Source organism: Sylvia atricapilla, chromosome 7 (assembly GCF_009819655.1).
Source record: "Sylvia atricapilla isolate bSylAtr1 chromosome 7, bSylAtr1.pri, whole genome shotgun sequence".
Classification (NCBI taxonomy): domain Eukaryota; kingdom Metazoa; phylum Chordata; class Aves; order Passeriformes; family Sylviidae; genus Sylvia; species Sylvia atricapilla.
The window spans coordinates 27,824,308-27,840,436 of NC_089146.1; the positions used below are offsets into that span (position 1 = coordinate 27,824,308).

Genomic DNA, 16,129 nt, shown 5'->3' on the forward strand with positions numbered 1-16,129 from the left:
CCTCTGCCTCTGCCTTCTGTTTGCATTCTGCTGGGCTTGTCCAAGTGCACACACACTTTCATCTCTGCCCAACTGGTGGGGACAGAGTTCCAAGTCATCTGCTGGCAGAAAGCAGGGCTGTTCCTATGAGGACAGTGAAGCCTCAACCACTTGCTACCTGCTGAGGAGCCAGTGGATAAATTGTATTGACTGACAAGGTGAAGGTTGTGAGATCTGGCATACCTCTGAAATCCATGAAAACCAGTCTCCATTTCTAACAAAAGCACTGATAAGTATTTTTTTGTTGTCAGCAATGAGGGCTACCAAATAGGATACTGAGCCAACCTCTTGGCTTCAGTTTCTAATCAGCTTCAGTTTCTGGTTATGGACTGGTTGCTACCTTTTTGTGTCTTTTGTTTTGGGCTACCTCTGCGTTGGGGGACTTACTGCTTACTCTGTGTGGGTGTATGAGGTAAATACAGTGCTGGATGATGAGGCTGCTCAGCTCGCCCTTCAAAATCCTGCTGTAATAGAACTAAACAATAACTCCCTTCAGGATTTATTTTAGTTCTGGGTTGGAGAAGGAAAGTGTTTAGGTGTTTAGGACTTCAGTTTGAAATCCAAGGAAGTTTTGGCACTTAGTTAAACAGGTCAGTCTCCACTCCTGAGTTTGTAAGTAATGGTGATAGAGAGGAAAATGTATTATTTGGTTTTGCTGTAAAATAAACTTCAATTCATCAAACCCTAATATACTCTCATTTTCCAAATGTTGACATCTAGACCAAACTTTGTTATGGAAGCTAGTTGCAAGAAATGTATTTTCAAGTCTCTCCCACGCAGTGCTTTAGTACTTTTCATAGGAAGCTTGCTACTTGCACTGCCTTTCCTCTCACCATGATGGGGAAATATTGAAAGGTGAGTTAATCTCCAACAGTGAAGCAGCATGGTGAAAGTCATGCTGTTGGGAGACCTGGGAATAGATTGGTAGGTTCCCAAAATTTTCTTCGACACCAGTAATGCTACAATCAGAATGCCACTTGCCAAGTGGCAGGCAGTGACCAGGATGTTGTAACATCGCAGTAGATGTGGTTCTCTCTTTGAGGCTAAAGCAGAGCTGCCATTCATGCCTCGTTTGACAGGAACCTGGAAAAAATAGCTGGGTATTTTTCAGAGATGGACTTCTATCCCTTCTGTCACTCCTGCTAAGGGATACCATAACAGAGTTTGTGAACTGGCTTCATGGGACAAGGTGAGCTGGAAGACTGTCTTGTGGTAAAGGAGGTCTTGATGGATGCAAAAAGTAACCCTAAACCGGTAGTTTGAGCCTAAACCAAGTTTTGTGGTTGATTTGCTTGTTAAGCTTTTGAAGCATTCTGAAATCAATCTAGTAGTGTTGAGGTAACTTTTAAACAATTTACTTTTTTTGTGAAAGGTTTTTTTTCCTTTGCTTGTTACTTTTTAAAAAATTGTATAGAGGTGGCTGCAAACTACTGCCTCCCTTGCTGCAGTGACAATACCAGAGGCTGCAGTGGTGCTGTCTGCCCCAGGTCACAGAGGGCCAGTTGTAGGACCTGGACAGCTGAGTCCTACCAGAGTGGGTCAAGCCACTCTCCTGCAGCACGTGTGCTGGGAGGCTTATTTGCTAGTATTCGTGCTGAAACAAACAGCACACAGATGCAGGGATATTTACAGCACAGGCTCAATTTGTTTTACAAATACTGACAAGAAATGTCTTGTTTGGCAGCAATATTTAGCGGGAAATTTTGGCTTTGCTTTTCACATCCTGCTGCACTGGGCTTCTTTGCCTTCAGATCCAAGCGTTGGCAAGGCTGGCGTACATGCAGAGTTGTGGTTTATGCCTCTGCTTCCCTGTGGTGATAATGGCAGTCCTTTTCCTTTACTGGCAGTACTTTTTCTGTTTCTTGTCGTTCTCCTTCCCCTCATTTTCAGGAGAAGGCAAGAATATTCTGCTGCACAGACTGAGATCAGTGTGGATTGCTGAGTCTCAGCAGCATGTTCTGGATTTCATGCGGTGGAGGGGAGTGTGCAGATTTGTGTCTGGAAGTGTGGCCTTCAGGGCTCCTTTAATGCTGGTTTGCATGGAAACCATGCTCCTTGGCCTTGGCTTCTGTTGTGTCTGTGGTATAAGACAGAGATTAGATTTGTGCTTTCAGTTCCAGGTTGGGTGGTCTCAGGGAGAGAGGGAAGTTACTTTTCAGCATGATGTAGGGAAATACTTGGTTTCTTGCTGAGACAGTGTGGAGTAGAGGAGGTTGCCATTTAGTTTGTTGCTTTGTGCAGGGTAGCAGAGATCCCCAGAGTGCTGGGGCTTGGGAAGTGTAGGGCTGGGGATGCCATGTGCCTGCCTTTCCTGCACAGTTGTGCTCACTTGTGCCAATGCTGTGCTGGAGTGTGACCCCTGCATGTGGCACTGTAGATAAGGTCCTCGTTTGGGAGGGCTCAGTCTGTTCCTGCAGGCAGATCGACACCTCCTCCCAGAGATGAAGGGGCAGCTCGAGAATTACTCACAGCATTGAAGTGGTCACTGTTTACTGCTCTGTGCTGAGATAGCATATGTGGCTCTGTACACAGTTCAACACGAAGCTATTTCAGTTGTGAATGAAAGACCCAGCAGTGATGTAACAAAAACATGTTTTATTTTAGCCTTTACATGTTTTAATTAAGAAGTCCTTGCTGAGGCATTTGATGTTGAACGAATGGTAGTGTGAGAGACAAAAGAATACTGAACTAATTATGCCTGGTGAGATGCATGGTGTTGAGGATAGAGCACACCATTGCAGGTTGCTAAATCTTCAGTGTTCCAGAGAGATGGATCAGGCACCTTGGGAGCAAGTGTTCTGGGACTCCTGTCTGGGGAGATGCCACGTTAATAGGAGCTGGGAGTCATAGCTTCTGTTCCTGACTCTGCTGAGGAGTTACTTCTTGTTACTTCGTGCAGTTACAAAAGGTGTATCAGTTTTCCAAGCAACTGGGTAAATATTGCCTGATTCATTAGTCAATGTTTATAAAGAGTGTGGAGAACTTTGAAAGGAAAAATGCTGCAGCAGCATGAATGGGTGCTCTTTAGGGCATTCAGGTGAAGTTGGAATGGGCATGTAAGAAAGCAGGAGGTTGGGCTATTTATTGAATTATTTTTTTAGTTGTAGGCTGATAGAAGTTTGGAAAATTGAAGGGCATCGTAGGGGGTTAAAGGCTTAGGATATCTGCCAAAAGGCACAAAAGGACGTGGCATTTCTGTGTCAGAGACTGGCTGCTGCTAGCTCTGACAGCAGGTTGGGTTTGTGCTGCAAAGCCTCTGCGTCCCCCCAGTCTCCCAAGAGCTCTGTTTTTTAAGGCTTGGTACAACTGGAGGTAGGCACTATGTGGTCAAGTAAAAGAGGAGTTTTGTTAAAAATAGAAACTCCTGTCAGATCCTTGTGGTGGCAAGCAAAAGGTACAGTGATGTGCCTGGGAACACAGGAAGATTGAGTTACCTTTTAAATGAAAGGCAAAATTGTTGCTGTTTGTATTTAAAGCAGACAAAGCTCTAGTCTCAGTTTGTGATGTTCTGAGGTGTGGCTTAGAAGAATAGTCATTAGAAAGTTATTCTCTAGCCTTCTGAAGTGGGTTTTGTGATAGACCACAGTGTGGCCAAGGAACGATGTTACTTCAAAGAGTAACTAGTTTGGGTGAAGTGGAAAGAAAGTAAAATGGCTTTGTTGAGGAGAAGAAAATGTGTTTGGCAAGTTATAAAGCACATTGTGGTCAGGTGCAGCTTTGAAGAGGTTGAAAGTAGCTCTCTCCATCATGAATATGATTTAGAGAATACTCCTGGGTTCTCCAGTTACTGAATTGTCTCGAGTTTTTATTGGCTATAACTCCCGCCCAATTGTGGATTGGTATTTTTTTTTTAAACACCCATTTCTTTGGCTCTGGGTAATTATTCTCTGCTCAGACTTGCATGGTTCCCTTTACTGTAGGTCCCAAACATAAACAAAGCTGTGTGATTTCCATCTGCTGTCATAGCGCGTGTGCTTGGCTTTAGCACATCAGACTGCTAGGAAGAGGAAATGCCATCTGGTTAAAATGTCTGACTAATTTTTGTTTGGTTTTAATCCCACTTCTTCTGCTTTTGTGTGTCATTCTTTTAGTCCCTTCTGTGTGTCATGTGCATCATTCTTTGTAGACCCCCATCTCCAATAATTACTTGTTATTGTAGCAGTCCCATGGCACTTAGCATAAAGGTGAGACCATTATTTGGCTGGCAAAGCAGTATGTTCAAACCTACACAGCTAAACATGCTGCTTCACAAGAGAGCCAAATCTAACAAGTATTTGTCTTTTCGGGGGTTTTCCCTAATATCCCTGCTTTTCCGTCTTTTAGGTGATGTCTTCCCAAATTTCTAATTTCCTATTTTTAGATACAGAAAGGCTTTACCTATCCAAACAGTCATAAATAGATGTGTTTAATGCCTTGACATAGCAGGGAGAAATTTCAGAAATAAGGCTTGGCAGTACAGATGGTGTTACAGTAATTTTGCTCTCTAGTTTTTACCTTCATCTAATAAAGACACTCAGAAGTAGGATTTATTTAAGAGAATAAGTCTACTCATCTTTCTTACTTGTAGCTGAATTTTAAAGCTGATGAAAAGCTTTGAAATTGCAAATAAAGCTGACCAGACCTAATAGAGAGAGAAAAAAGAAAGGAGGAGTGCTGCTCTTGCCCTAGTACAGCCATTTCCATCCAAGCAGATTTGTGACGTCTGGGTTTTCTGCATTTTTCTACAGTAGCCTTGAAGGTGAAAGGCAGCTCAGGAGAGGATGGCTCGTAGTGCCAGCCTGGGGGAGGTAACAGGGGCTCTGTTTGCTACTGGTCCAGGGGAGGTAAGGCAGGTGTCCCTCAGGAACCCTTTGCAAGTGAATTATACTGCCAGTGTGAGTGCCATTTGTATGGGCAAACTGCATTTACAACATAGATTTTTGATGCCTTCCTCCTGTCTCTGTTGTAATCGGTCTATGTGGTTAATGTTCATTCACATTAAAGCCTTTGTATTTTACTGTAAGAGTGACCATGCAGGAAGTGTTATCCCAATCTGAAAAAAAAATCCTTTTTTAAGTAAGCTCTCAGTTCTTAACTTAAACCCATTCAGTCTGGTGTATTGCATTAATTCAGAAACACAGAGCAATTAACTAAATCCACAGTAATGGTTGTGTGTATGAGCCTGAGGTTATGTCTGTTTCATCTTAAACTTAAGTATTCCGTGGGTTTTTTCCTAGCGTTGCTCATTAGCTGAATCTTCAACGTTGCTGCTTTTCTGACCAAAATGAGCAGTAAGCGAGTTCAGATGTAATATAATTTTTACTCTGTTTTCCTGCATCCAGTAATTCATTTAAAGCATCCTCTAGCATCCATCCTCTCCAGGCCCATGGTGCACCTAAAGGTCATAAGTGGGTATACAAAAGGCTGCAGTAATTGTGTGCCCATGGGTGACATGTTCAAAACCAGCATTTTGGGGTTCTTAGATTTGTGTGAGCTCAAAGACAGAGCAGTAGTCATCTTGTGTCCCACATTAAAACAGTGTTCCCCTGTGCCATGGTGTGGGATGAGAGAAGCTGCTGCTTTGCAAAAAAATTTGAGTGTTCAGTGGTTTTAGAAGTTCCTGCAAAGCCTTTGGTAGCTCTTGTTAATGTGTTTACCTTATTTCTGTGCAGGTATGTGGGCTGCCAAGTGCCTCTTGCTAATTTATATTTCCATGGAAAGTATTGTTCATCATAACTTCTTGACTTTCTGCAGGGGCTGGAGCTTATAATTTTCCCCTTAATTGTTTTAGCTTGACGATATGATGATACGTGTTACCTCTTCTCGGTTTTCCTTCTGCTTTTTGGCTTGCTCTTGCTTGCAGTAAGAATTAATCTCATGGGGTTTAATTTTCAGAAAATACTTCTTTTTAATTTTATTCCTCTAGATCCCTGGCCTCTCTAATTGACTAATGGGCACAGGGAGTCGTTTGTATTGGGTGACAAGTGGTGCTGGGTCTCCACAGCACATGGATTATTCTGTTTGCATTCCTGGCACGTTCCAGGGGAGCGTTTGGAGCAGAAGGCTGCAATCATCTGCAAGGTGATTGCAATACCCCCTTGAAGCGGGGATTTTTGCTGCATCCTAGGGGGTAAAATCAGGCCCTAAGTTCACATGAGACTCTGTCCTGTTCATCTGCTAATCCGTATTTTTAATTCTTTCCAGCAGTTTATTTTCTGGTTTTGGCTTTCAAGCTCCCCCATCCCTTAAAAGGTTCAAGCTTTTCATGTGCCGCACTGTTTAACTGGTTCATTTCTTCCGTGCTGTGGAAACCTGTTGCTATTGTTACTTGTTCTAGAAGATAATTTCCATCAGGAACCCAGAATGGGTGCAAAGCAGTGCTTTGTTTTTCAAGACAAATCTTGTGTTTAAGCTTCCTGTGCTCATTACTTCTGCATCCGTTTCTCCTGGGTCCTGTTCCTATTTTGGTGCCTGCAGATCCTTAAACCCCACTCAGGAGCAGAGTGTCTAAGTGCCTTTCTGCACTGATGGCTGAGAATGGGTTTTCTGATCAAGTGGGTGTAAGCCATTACCATCCAGCTCTTTGGAGAAGTGCAAGCCAGCGTGATGGTTTGAGACGTGATTTTTTCGCTGGGATTTATTTTTTTGTTTCTGATTTCAGATTGGTCTTGAGAGAGTGATACAGGAAGGTGTGAGATCATTATAGAATATGAGGAGCCTTACAAATGTGACATACTGTTAGCAGCATTTATGGCAGCTACTGGCCTGGGATGGGAGGGAGAAATGAGGATGACAGGGAGGCAGGCAATGGCTGCAGTCTGAGAAGAGTTTTGCTAGAATCAATCTGGTTTTGTTTGGTCAGCAAAGTACACAAACTGCTGTATTGTAAATGGATCACACAGTCTTTGTTGGAGAGTGGAATCGATGACTACAAGGAGCGTAGGTCAAAATCCCGTGTTGTCCCCAACAATGGCTAATAAATTCCCTTTTTTATTTCAAAACCTTGTTGGAGCACATCTAACTATAACTGACTGTTAATGACTTCCTCTTTCAAATTAGGTTTGCAAGTGCAAATGTGTTTCATACTTTCAGGAGGTTTGAGGGAATTTTTGCTGCTAACACTTCTTTTGCTGCTTTTTTGGGGTCACAAGCTCAATTAGTTGTTTGGCAGGATCTCAACTCTGTGCTTTCCCAGGATGTTCATCAGTCTGTTGTCTGGAGTGTGTATTTTATGGAAGGTAGCCAGAGGGTATTGCAGAGGCTGTGCATTGGGCTGGGAAACCTTGTTTGATAGTTCACTTCTGACAGCTGGACGGAAATTGCAGTTGAACTTCCCTGAAGTTGTAACTGGACTTCTCTGTGATGGTTTTCACTATAACATAGAAGAACGAAAGCACCTGAACAACAGAGACAAGAGTGAGAGAGTGTGCTGGTAACAAGACGACAGCTTTGACTGTGTTGGGAGCTTTTCCAGTGTTGGGAGGCTTGCTTTACAGTCAGTCTTGCTTCTGTTTTGCTGTATTCCCTTGCTCTTGGAGCCTGCTGTTTCTCCTTACCCGTTCAGTTTAGTCTCTTCCAGCTGTTGGGACAGTGACAATGTTTGTACAGTCACTGATACAACAGAGCCTCCATTGCATTAGAGTCTACAGGCACAACTGTGATTTCAGGGACTGCTGAAGCATAATTTACGTGGATTGTTGAACCCTGTTTCAGATAGTACAGATAAAAGAGAAAATCTGTTTAGAAATTGTGAGGTCTGTGGTTTGCATGTGGTTACATCATATGCTGATAGAGGAATGAGAGAGTTTTTGTGCAGGCATATTTACTGACCTGGTTACTTAAATTGGTTCTGTCAGCACTTTTATTAATTACTTTTCTTGTGCCTGGAAGTCATGTAGGTATGGATGAAAAAGCAAGCTGGGTGCAGTCTGCATTGCAAGGTGTTAGAGGATGCCAGGGCAGTGGTATGGAAGTGATGTGGCCACACAGCACTTGCACACTCTGCTGTTACATTGGCAACTGGAGACCTGAACGTTTTGGGATGGCATTTTTGTCATTGCTGAAGAGGGGATTTGACAGTCATTCCAGATCCTTCCTCCCCAGAGGTGTGGTTGTGGGGCTGTTTTCCTGTCTTCATGAGAGGCCAATGGGCAGCATTACATAATCAGGGAAACAATTAGAAAGCTGCAGTTATTTGTGCTCATGAAAGAGAATTTGTGCTCATGAAAGAGTGCTGAGGATGTTTGACTCCTTTGGGACCTGACTGGGCAGTATTTGAATTTTCCCTGAGGAGAGGGTTTTTCACTTTCACCTCCATGCACCATTTTTCATTTGGGATCCATCCAGATTGGACTAGTTTTGGATTTAGAAACTATGTGGACTTAACTGCAGCAAAACTCCTGGGTCTTATTTTGTGTTTCTTCTGTCTGGCTTTAGCCTCTCTTCTTTCTCTCTCCAAATTACCTGCACACATTGCTGCAATAGCCTTTTTCTGTGTTTCTCCTCCTGCCACTGGGGCCTGCCATCAGCATCTCTCACTGCTTCTCCATCCTTATGGCCATGGGTGTCCAGACCTGTGGGCAGTCCTGGACAGGCAGAGCATCTTGTGCCACTCCTAAGGCATGGCTGTGACATGTCCCTTTCAGGAGCTGGCTGCACTGGTGGTGAGCCAAAGGAGGCCAGATCTCCTTCATGAGTCCCTCACTGCCCTCCTGCCCTGGTAGCAGCTGGCTGCCTGTGCTGAGGGTTTATTCATGCATGACAACACTGACAAGGGACCCCAGAGGTTTACAGGGACTGCTCCAGTCGGGCTTCCTGCCAGCTCCACTGTAACCCCCAGTGACAGAAATATGTCCCAGTGGAGGAGATGGGGATGAGAAGGAGAGGGGTGAAGTGTGCACGCGATCTTTGCAATGCACGCTACCTTTGTTGTTAGACTTCTTGCTTAGGTCAGCTTGGATCGTTCATTTCATTCTTCTTTTTACCAAGCTGTCATATGTCTTCACTTCTCCTGCAAAGGCACGTTTTGGAGCCCTGGTCTGGTTTTGTGGAAGGGGAAGAATAGAGAACATGCCTGTGGGAGTGGAAGGAAGCTGTGCCATCCATGCCACTTAAGGTTTGACCTTATTACCACATAGACAGCTGCTGTGGTCCTTGTGGTATTGAAAATAGCTTGATGTTCTGGATGATTTTCCAGAGAGATAATGCTGAATTATTGTAGGACTGCCTGCAAGGGTGCCTTTGGCAGTAGCACAGCAGGGACCTGCCAGGGTTCAAATTGCTCTACACAGAAATGGCAAGAGGCAGCCAAGGATGGCTGCTGGGGACACATTACTGACCTCATCCTCAAGCCAGTATTTCCTGAGCCTGGTGCCTTGTCTGGAGTGACCTGGCCTGGGTTGGTAGAGTGCTGATTTTGGGAGTAGTTCCTGGCTTCTTAGGTTGTGCTTTGTTGGGGCTTTTTTGGGGGTTTTGAGTTTTTTTCCTTTTATTTCCTGGTTTGGGTGTTCTGTTTTTTTTAGAGGTTTTTTTGGTTGCTTTTTTTTTTTTTTTTTACTTTTAGTCATTATAACAAACTCTTACACTGCCTCTTCAAGTGATATAATTAAATTGCAAGAACCGGAGTCCTAATTACCCTCTCCCATGTGAGAGTTGAGGAGCTCATCTTCAGAGAGAGGCTGTTGGCTGAGATTCAAAAGAGACAAGTCTCAGAGCAGGCTGCATCTGTGTTGATATTTACTCTTATTAGAATAATGGTCATTACCAAGTGATATCAGAGCAGGTTGCTCTTTGCAGGTTATTTTTGTCTGTTTGTAAGTGAAGGCAGAAGGAAAAGCAGACGGGTCCATCTCTGCCATTTCTGTACATCTCCTGCTTTTTCTGAATAATTGTTAGCATAGAATCCGAGCTGGTGGGTCTGGCATGTGCAAAAATCGGCACTGATGCATGAAAAAATTACTGATACATATTTAGACATTTCCTATTCTTAGAATTTGCTCCTCTTCTGTGCCGTGCATCAGTGCAGATAGCTTGCATAAACAGGCCTAACTCTCAATGCAGTGGTGCAGAGAATCTGCCCACTAAATGGTAGGAGACATACTGGAGCAAACTGCTGCTTTCTTTCCTGTGATAATGTCTGTGCATTCAGGCAGCTGCGTGAATCTCTGCAAATGGAGAAATCCTGAAAGCAGGGCACACTTAGATCCAGTGAAATAGCTATTCTTATCTTTCTTCTTTTTTTTTTTTTTTTTTTTTTTTAAATAGAAACTCATGCAAACAGAAAATTAATTGCTAGGAGTTGAAGTGGTAGGAGTTGCTAGCTCCTTACTCACAGGTATAGCTCAGTAATAATGCTTTGTAGCTTTTTTCCCACTATAAACCTGGCAGAATGTAGAATGTTAATATCCATTCAGATCTCTAAATGACACATAAGGGAAAATTACGCTTTCTTCCCTACATGGTGAGAAGTTGCACCAAATAGGTGGTAGAACAGGCACAGGATTCTCTTGATATGCAATTTAGTCCTCTGTTTATGCCAGAACAATTGTCTGCACATCTTGGGGTTTCACAAACCCTGCTACTGAAGTTTCAGCATTCTGCTGTTTGCATCAAGCACCTAACATTTGTCCTGGAAAGCTGAGAACAGCCACAGATACACCTGGCAACGTTTGGGAATGCCTAGAAGAGCATTTATGAATGTTGACTGTCCTGTGGGCTGAGTGTAGTTAACTGCTTGGCATTCAGCTGCAGCAGGGCCACAGGATCTTCTCTGTGCCTCTGAATCTGTCTGGGGTAGGACAAAAGGATGGTCTGAAACTGGTGTCTGCTCTGGAGATGCCTTGACCTTCAAGTCATTTAGGTTTAGCCCATGGGACCACTGGAGAACTGCAGGGGAGAGAAGACAGAATATTTCTGACCCCTGGGTTTGATGTTGCTGCAGGCTTTTTGTGTGAACTCCATGTGCCAAACACAGTTTTTTGGCGTAACTACAAATCCAGGGCACTTGTTCCGTAGTCTACTTTTGTTACAAGGAGACGTGTCCACATTATTCAGTTCTCGAGCTCAGATCTCCAGCCTCCCAGAGAAGCAAAGAGAGTGTTTATGGGTTACAGTGATGTGAAAATGCAAAACTCAGATGAATTCAGTAAGGCTCTTCAGATAAATACACTTCTGTTCAATTGGGATTACAAGTGCTCCTTCCTGGCATGGTAGTTTGTGCGCTTTGTTAGTTCCTTAAAATGTTCATCTCTATTTTCAGCATAATATTCTGATTTTGCTACATGTGTCCATGGCACATCCCTCCTATTTCCATGTGCCATAAGCATTGGGAAGTTTCCACTAAAGTGCGTTCTCACTTGCAGCTTACTGTGAACTTGGTGTTTGTTGTTCTTCACATTTTTAGAAAGGCAGCTGGAGAACATTGGGAGAATTAGCACCAGTGCTGGCAGCAGCACTTAATTTGGTGAAGCTCTTGCAAGCCTTGCATCTTGTTGTCTCAAATCAGTTTAAACTTGATGGGTTTTCAGTGTTTTCATTTTCTAAATTGATTTATCTGCTTAAAAGGTACAAGTTGTCCTCTGCTGGGAACAAGTTTCTGAGCTGTTTAATCTTGCTGTTTGTCAATGCAGAGAACAGCCTTGTCAATGTGAATCATCATCTTTTCTGTTTTACTCATCTCTCCAGCTCTTTGACCAACTTCTTATTCACTTCAGCTTGAAGTCTCCTTATGGCTTCCCCCTGCACTGTTTAGGAGAGCAGTTAGGCTGTTACCTGCCCACTGAAACAAACGTATTTGAAGTTCTCTCCCATGACCCTTCTCTCTTCTTCATGTCAGCCTAATCTGGTGCTGGAACCAATTCAATCTTGTTCAATTTGAAGACCACCTCGAGCAGGTCTGTCTGCTGATACCTCCCTCCTTCTTTAAGAACTGTTTTTACCTCTGCTTTCCAGGTGTGGCTCCAGGACACGCCTTTCATACCTAGAATAAACGGGGTTGCTGAGCTTGGGGCTCCAGAATGTCAGTTGGTTTTTGTTTTCTGCAGGACCTTTTTGAGGCTGAGCACTTGTGATTTGGACTTGGACATACCATGAACATGGGGGCTTTTTGCTTTTTACTATCTTCTGCAAAATGTAAAAGCTGACCTGCTCTTTCCTTTTTCATCTGTTCACAAACAGCGCTCTTTGACCACCACCCCAACAGTAGCATTGTCTTACTGAAATCTGACTTCCTAAACTTTATGTTAATCTCATGGCAGAAGATCTGCTGAGGTCCTTGGACATGCTGGAATGAACTGCTTCTTTACTGGTTAAGGCTTGGCTTTGGAATGTAAATTTAACACAGTTCACTGTGTCCTGACCAAGCAAACAGAGAAATTAAATTGACTAATGGAGCTTTTCATAATGCTTGTCCCACAAACTTAGCTAAACAGCTTCCAAATTACTGTTAGTTTGAATTAATTGCTGATGAGGAAGCACAGCAGTGAGTTCTCAGAACTGAATGCATTTGATTTTCTTTTTTGGTAACCTTTCTTCCAATATGTGTTTTTTGCAGTGATACTGAAAGCCGAAAATTATGCAAGAAGATGAAGGTAGATCCTAATTCAAAGGAGAAGGGAGTGGATTTACTCCATTATAAGTGAGTGCTGGGCTGGGATTTGTAGTTCATAATTGTTATTGCCCCCATTAAGAGTGTTCTTCTTTCAGCCCTATGCTGCTGCAGCATTAAGATGACTTATTTTTTATCCTATGAAATTAATTGCTGTTTCTTCACTGTGCAAGGATGTGTTATGACAGAGGTTGAGTTAAATTTATTCTGTTGAACAGAGAGCACTAAAAGCATGAGTGGGGGCAGGGAGAGATGTCCAATGGACTAGAACTGCCCAGTGCATGGGGCTGATGCCTGAGATTTGAGTTCTCTTGTTTTCTGTCACTTGCCTGCTGGCATGTGCCTTGGACAAGTTTCTTCACCTCTCTTGTCTTTCTGACTTGAGATAGTCCTTCATAATGTGAGTGGAGAGAGGCAAGTATTGTGAGACAGCAAGGGATTTTTCTTCCTGAAAATAATAGGAGTGGGAGTACTGTTAGGTGCACCAAGCAGCTGCATCTCCAAAGATCATGCCACAGTAAATAATCTTGTTAATGTGTCAGGGAGGAAATTGTTTACCTGGAAACTGTTTTCTTTACACTGGTTTGCACCCTCCCTTTTTCCTTCCTCTTGTTCCTTCCCACCCCAGCCCCCCCTTAAGTCACTGTACTGTAAATTCTACTTAGTTCTGTGGCTTCAGCTGGATAATGTTATTCTGGTTAGGGAGAAGTCAGGAAGAGCAGCTGTATGAATTCCAGTAATGCTGCTGTAAGTTAACTCTCTTCCCCACTCCTCGTTTAACAGGGACGGTGCATTTCATACTGCATATAACAGAGCGGTCACATTGAAGGTAAATTCAAATATTCCATTATTATTCTTTTGGTTCTGCTAGATATGGGCGAGACATTTGTGGATAAAAAAACTGGTTTTGATATTTTTTCATGCTGAAGGCATAAAAGGAAGGGGATTAATCTTCATAAACAGCTGTCAGAATGGCCTAAAGGCTTTTGTGTGCATACATGTCTGTCAACTACAGATCCAGGAAAATGGTTTATTATTTAAAAAATTGACCCCATGTTGAACTAGAAGGTAAATTTTAAGTTAACTTAAACACTAGTAACAAATAAGGATTTTCTTGTTTTCATTACAAGGTGCTCTTTGTGGTAGTATAACTAAAAGTATTAGCCAATACTGCATTTTGATAAGGAGTTCTCTGAGGTTCTTAGATTGTGTGTTTATAAACTTTAAAGAGAGCTGAGTGGCCTTATCTTTTATCAGATTGTGGAACCACAGCTCCTATGAAAGTGCTTTGAGTGCATCAGGTATAAAATGACCTTTCTTCTTTTCTGGCAAATCTTGACATAAAGCAGCGGAAGGCAGTGTTCAGTGAGCAAGGGAAGAGAGAAGGCATGAGGCATGATACAAATGTGTAGATCCAGGTGATTGTGGAAATGGTGGACTAAAAGTGCAGTGAGCAGGCCAGAAGTGTGCAGCTTTCCTTTGCAAGGCCCTGGTAAAGTGCTGGGAGTATCCTGACCTGAGGAGCCCTGCAAAGACTTGGCTTCCAGAAATCACTTCTCTCCAGCTCTGATGCCCAGTTCCTGTTTCTCTTCCTCTTCCAGCAAACTGAGCTCTGCACGGTCATTGGTCTTTTGAAGGCTTGATGACATCACCCCAGGTTGACTTAATTCCATGTACATCCCCCTTCTGGCTTGTTCAGGGCATTGCCCTGGGATGGATGAAAGCCTATGTGAGATGCTGTGTGAACCTGAGTCTGCCAGAGTGGCTGTTTCTAAGTGCACTTGCTCTGGACCCTGCTTTTACAGCCAGAGTTGGAGAGTATCTGATGGAGGACTGTCTTGGAAGTGTGCCTTGACTTGAGTTCAGTCAGTCTTCACTTGAGGCTGTGATGCAGATTTGTCTGAGATGGGGAGAGTAGGGCCATGCATCTTCCCATCTCCTGCAGCAGAAATCTTGCCTGGCATTAGGAAGGGCAATGTTAAATACCCAGCCCAGTCAGCAGCTGCCTAAACCAGCTTCTGTACTTAGTGAGGAATTGGAGCTGGTGATTGTTTTTTCCTTCATGGTGGGTGATGGGTTAAGGGAGACTTGCTAGTTGCCTGAATCTGGGTGATTTGAACAACACATGATGTGTCTCTCCTGCCCTCCATATAGAGCTGCAACCAGGAATTAGTGCTGTGACTCTTCCTTACAGATCAGATCAAGTGGAAAGCACCTGCAGTGCTCCAGGGAGCACTGGGCTGAGAAGCAATCATAGCACAACAGGAACCAGATCATTTATTCTTTCAGCTGTTCTGTGATGAGCATTTCACCCTACCCTTTTGCCCTGCCTGCTGGGAAGAAGAAAGCAGCATCCCATGGACAGGGATGTGGAATTCCATTGGGGTGGCAGAAGAATTTTGAAGCTCCCTCACTCTAGGGGCTAGAGTCTTTCTCAATTAAACTGCCCCAGTGAAACCAGCCACTAATGATTTACAGGTTGGGCAGTGGATCAGATCTGGGCCGTGATCAAATAATTCAGCTGTTTGCTTGTTCTGCTGCTCACAGCTGCCTGGATATTTTCTGTATTTCTCCCTCTGTTCCACTTGTCCCTGTTTTCTTCTGTTGAGGCAGTGACCTTTGTTTCTCTCCCTCAGCTGTGTTTGTCAGGAGTCTTCCAGTACATACAAACAGAGAGTAGCAGAGCAAGACAATTACATAGGGTATCATATTTATTTTATGGACAGGTGGACACACTGAAGAACAGGAAGATTAAAGGATTTGTTTCACATCATTCAGCAAACTTATGGTAATAAAACTTGGATCTTTTTTCCAGACATCCAGTAGACATATTAATATATGTATGACATTTTGGAGAGCGATGGACACAGCTCTGAAGAACTGTAAAGGAATTCTTCTGGAGTAATCAGCAATTTCATAGATGTGGCTGATGGAGCTGATAGTGTACTCAGGTTTTTAGAAAAGCTTTTCATTTCTTAAAGTAACTAAATCCTTATGTAATTAGCAGAGATGCCCTTCTGGTTTCGCTGTTAGAAAAATGAGGAATAAAGGATGGCTCAGTGTTCACAGTAGGGAGAAGTTACTTGGCAGTCAGAACCTCCTGCTGCTGAGACCTGTGTTAAGATCTGAGCAGTTTGGGGTATCTAGGAAAGCGTGATGGAAGGCAAGAGAACAAAATTCAGTGATGCAAAATTATTAGGAATAGTTTAAAAAATACATTTCTAATTCTTTGCACCTAATAGGATTTAGGTTCTCACAATACTAAAAAGGATTGCTGGAGGCAGTTCCAATAGAGACTTCTGTGAGTAGCTTAAAAAAGGGAGTGATTACTTTTTTTCTCCAAATTTGAGGGCAAACAGTGGCGTTTTGGGATGGCTGATTTGAAAGAAATAACTGCAATGTTAAAAAGAAATTGGAAATAGTAGCTACATGTTGTGAAAGCCAAGAATTTAGGAGTGTGAAAAACGGGTTTAGATAGTCATAAGAGATAGATCCATTGATAGTTAG

The 16,129-nt window shown here is 43.1% G+C and overlaps 1 protein-coding gene across 1 annotated transcript in view; it reads left to right on the forward strand.

Annotated features, from left to right (window-relative positions):
• The window catches only part of PDIA5 (protein disulfide isomerase family A member 5), a 97,469-nt gene that overhangs the window by 15,766 nt on the left and 65,574 nt on the right, over positions 1-16,129 (forward strand). Inside the window, exons 4-5 of the mRNA XM_066323078.1 lie at positions 12,569-12,652; positions 13,406-13,451. Of these exons, the coding sequence (XP_066179175.1) occupies positions 12,569-12,652; positions 13,406-13,451 (130 nt within the window). The remainder of the gene's footprint in view (positions 1-12,568; positions 12,653-13,405; positions 13,452-16,129) is intronic.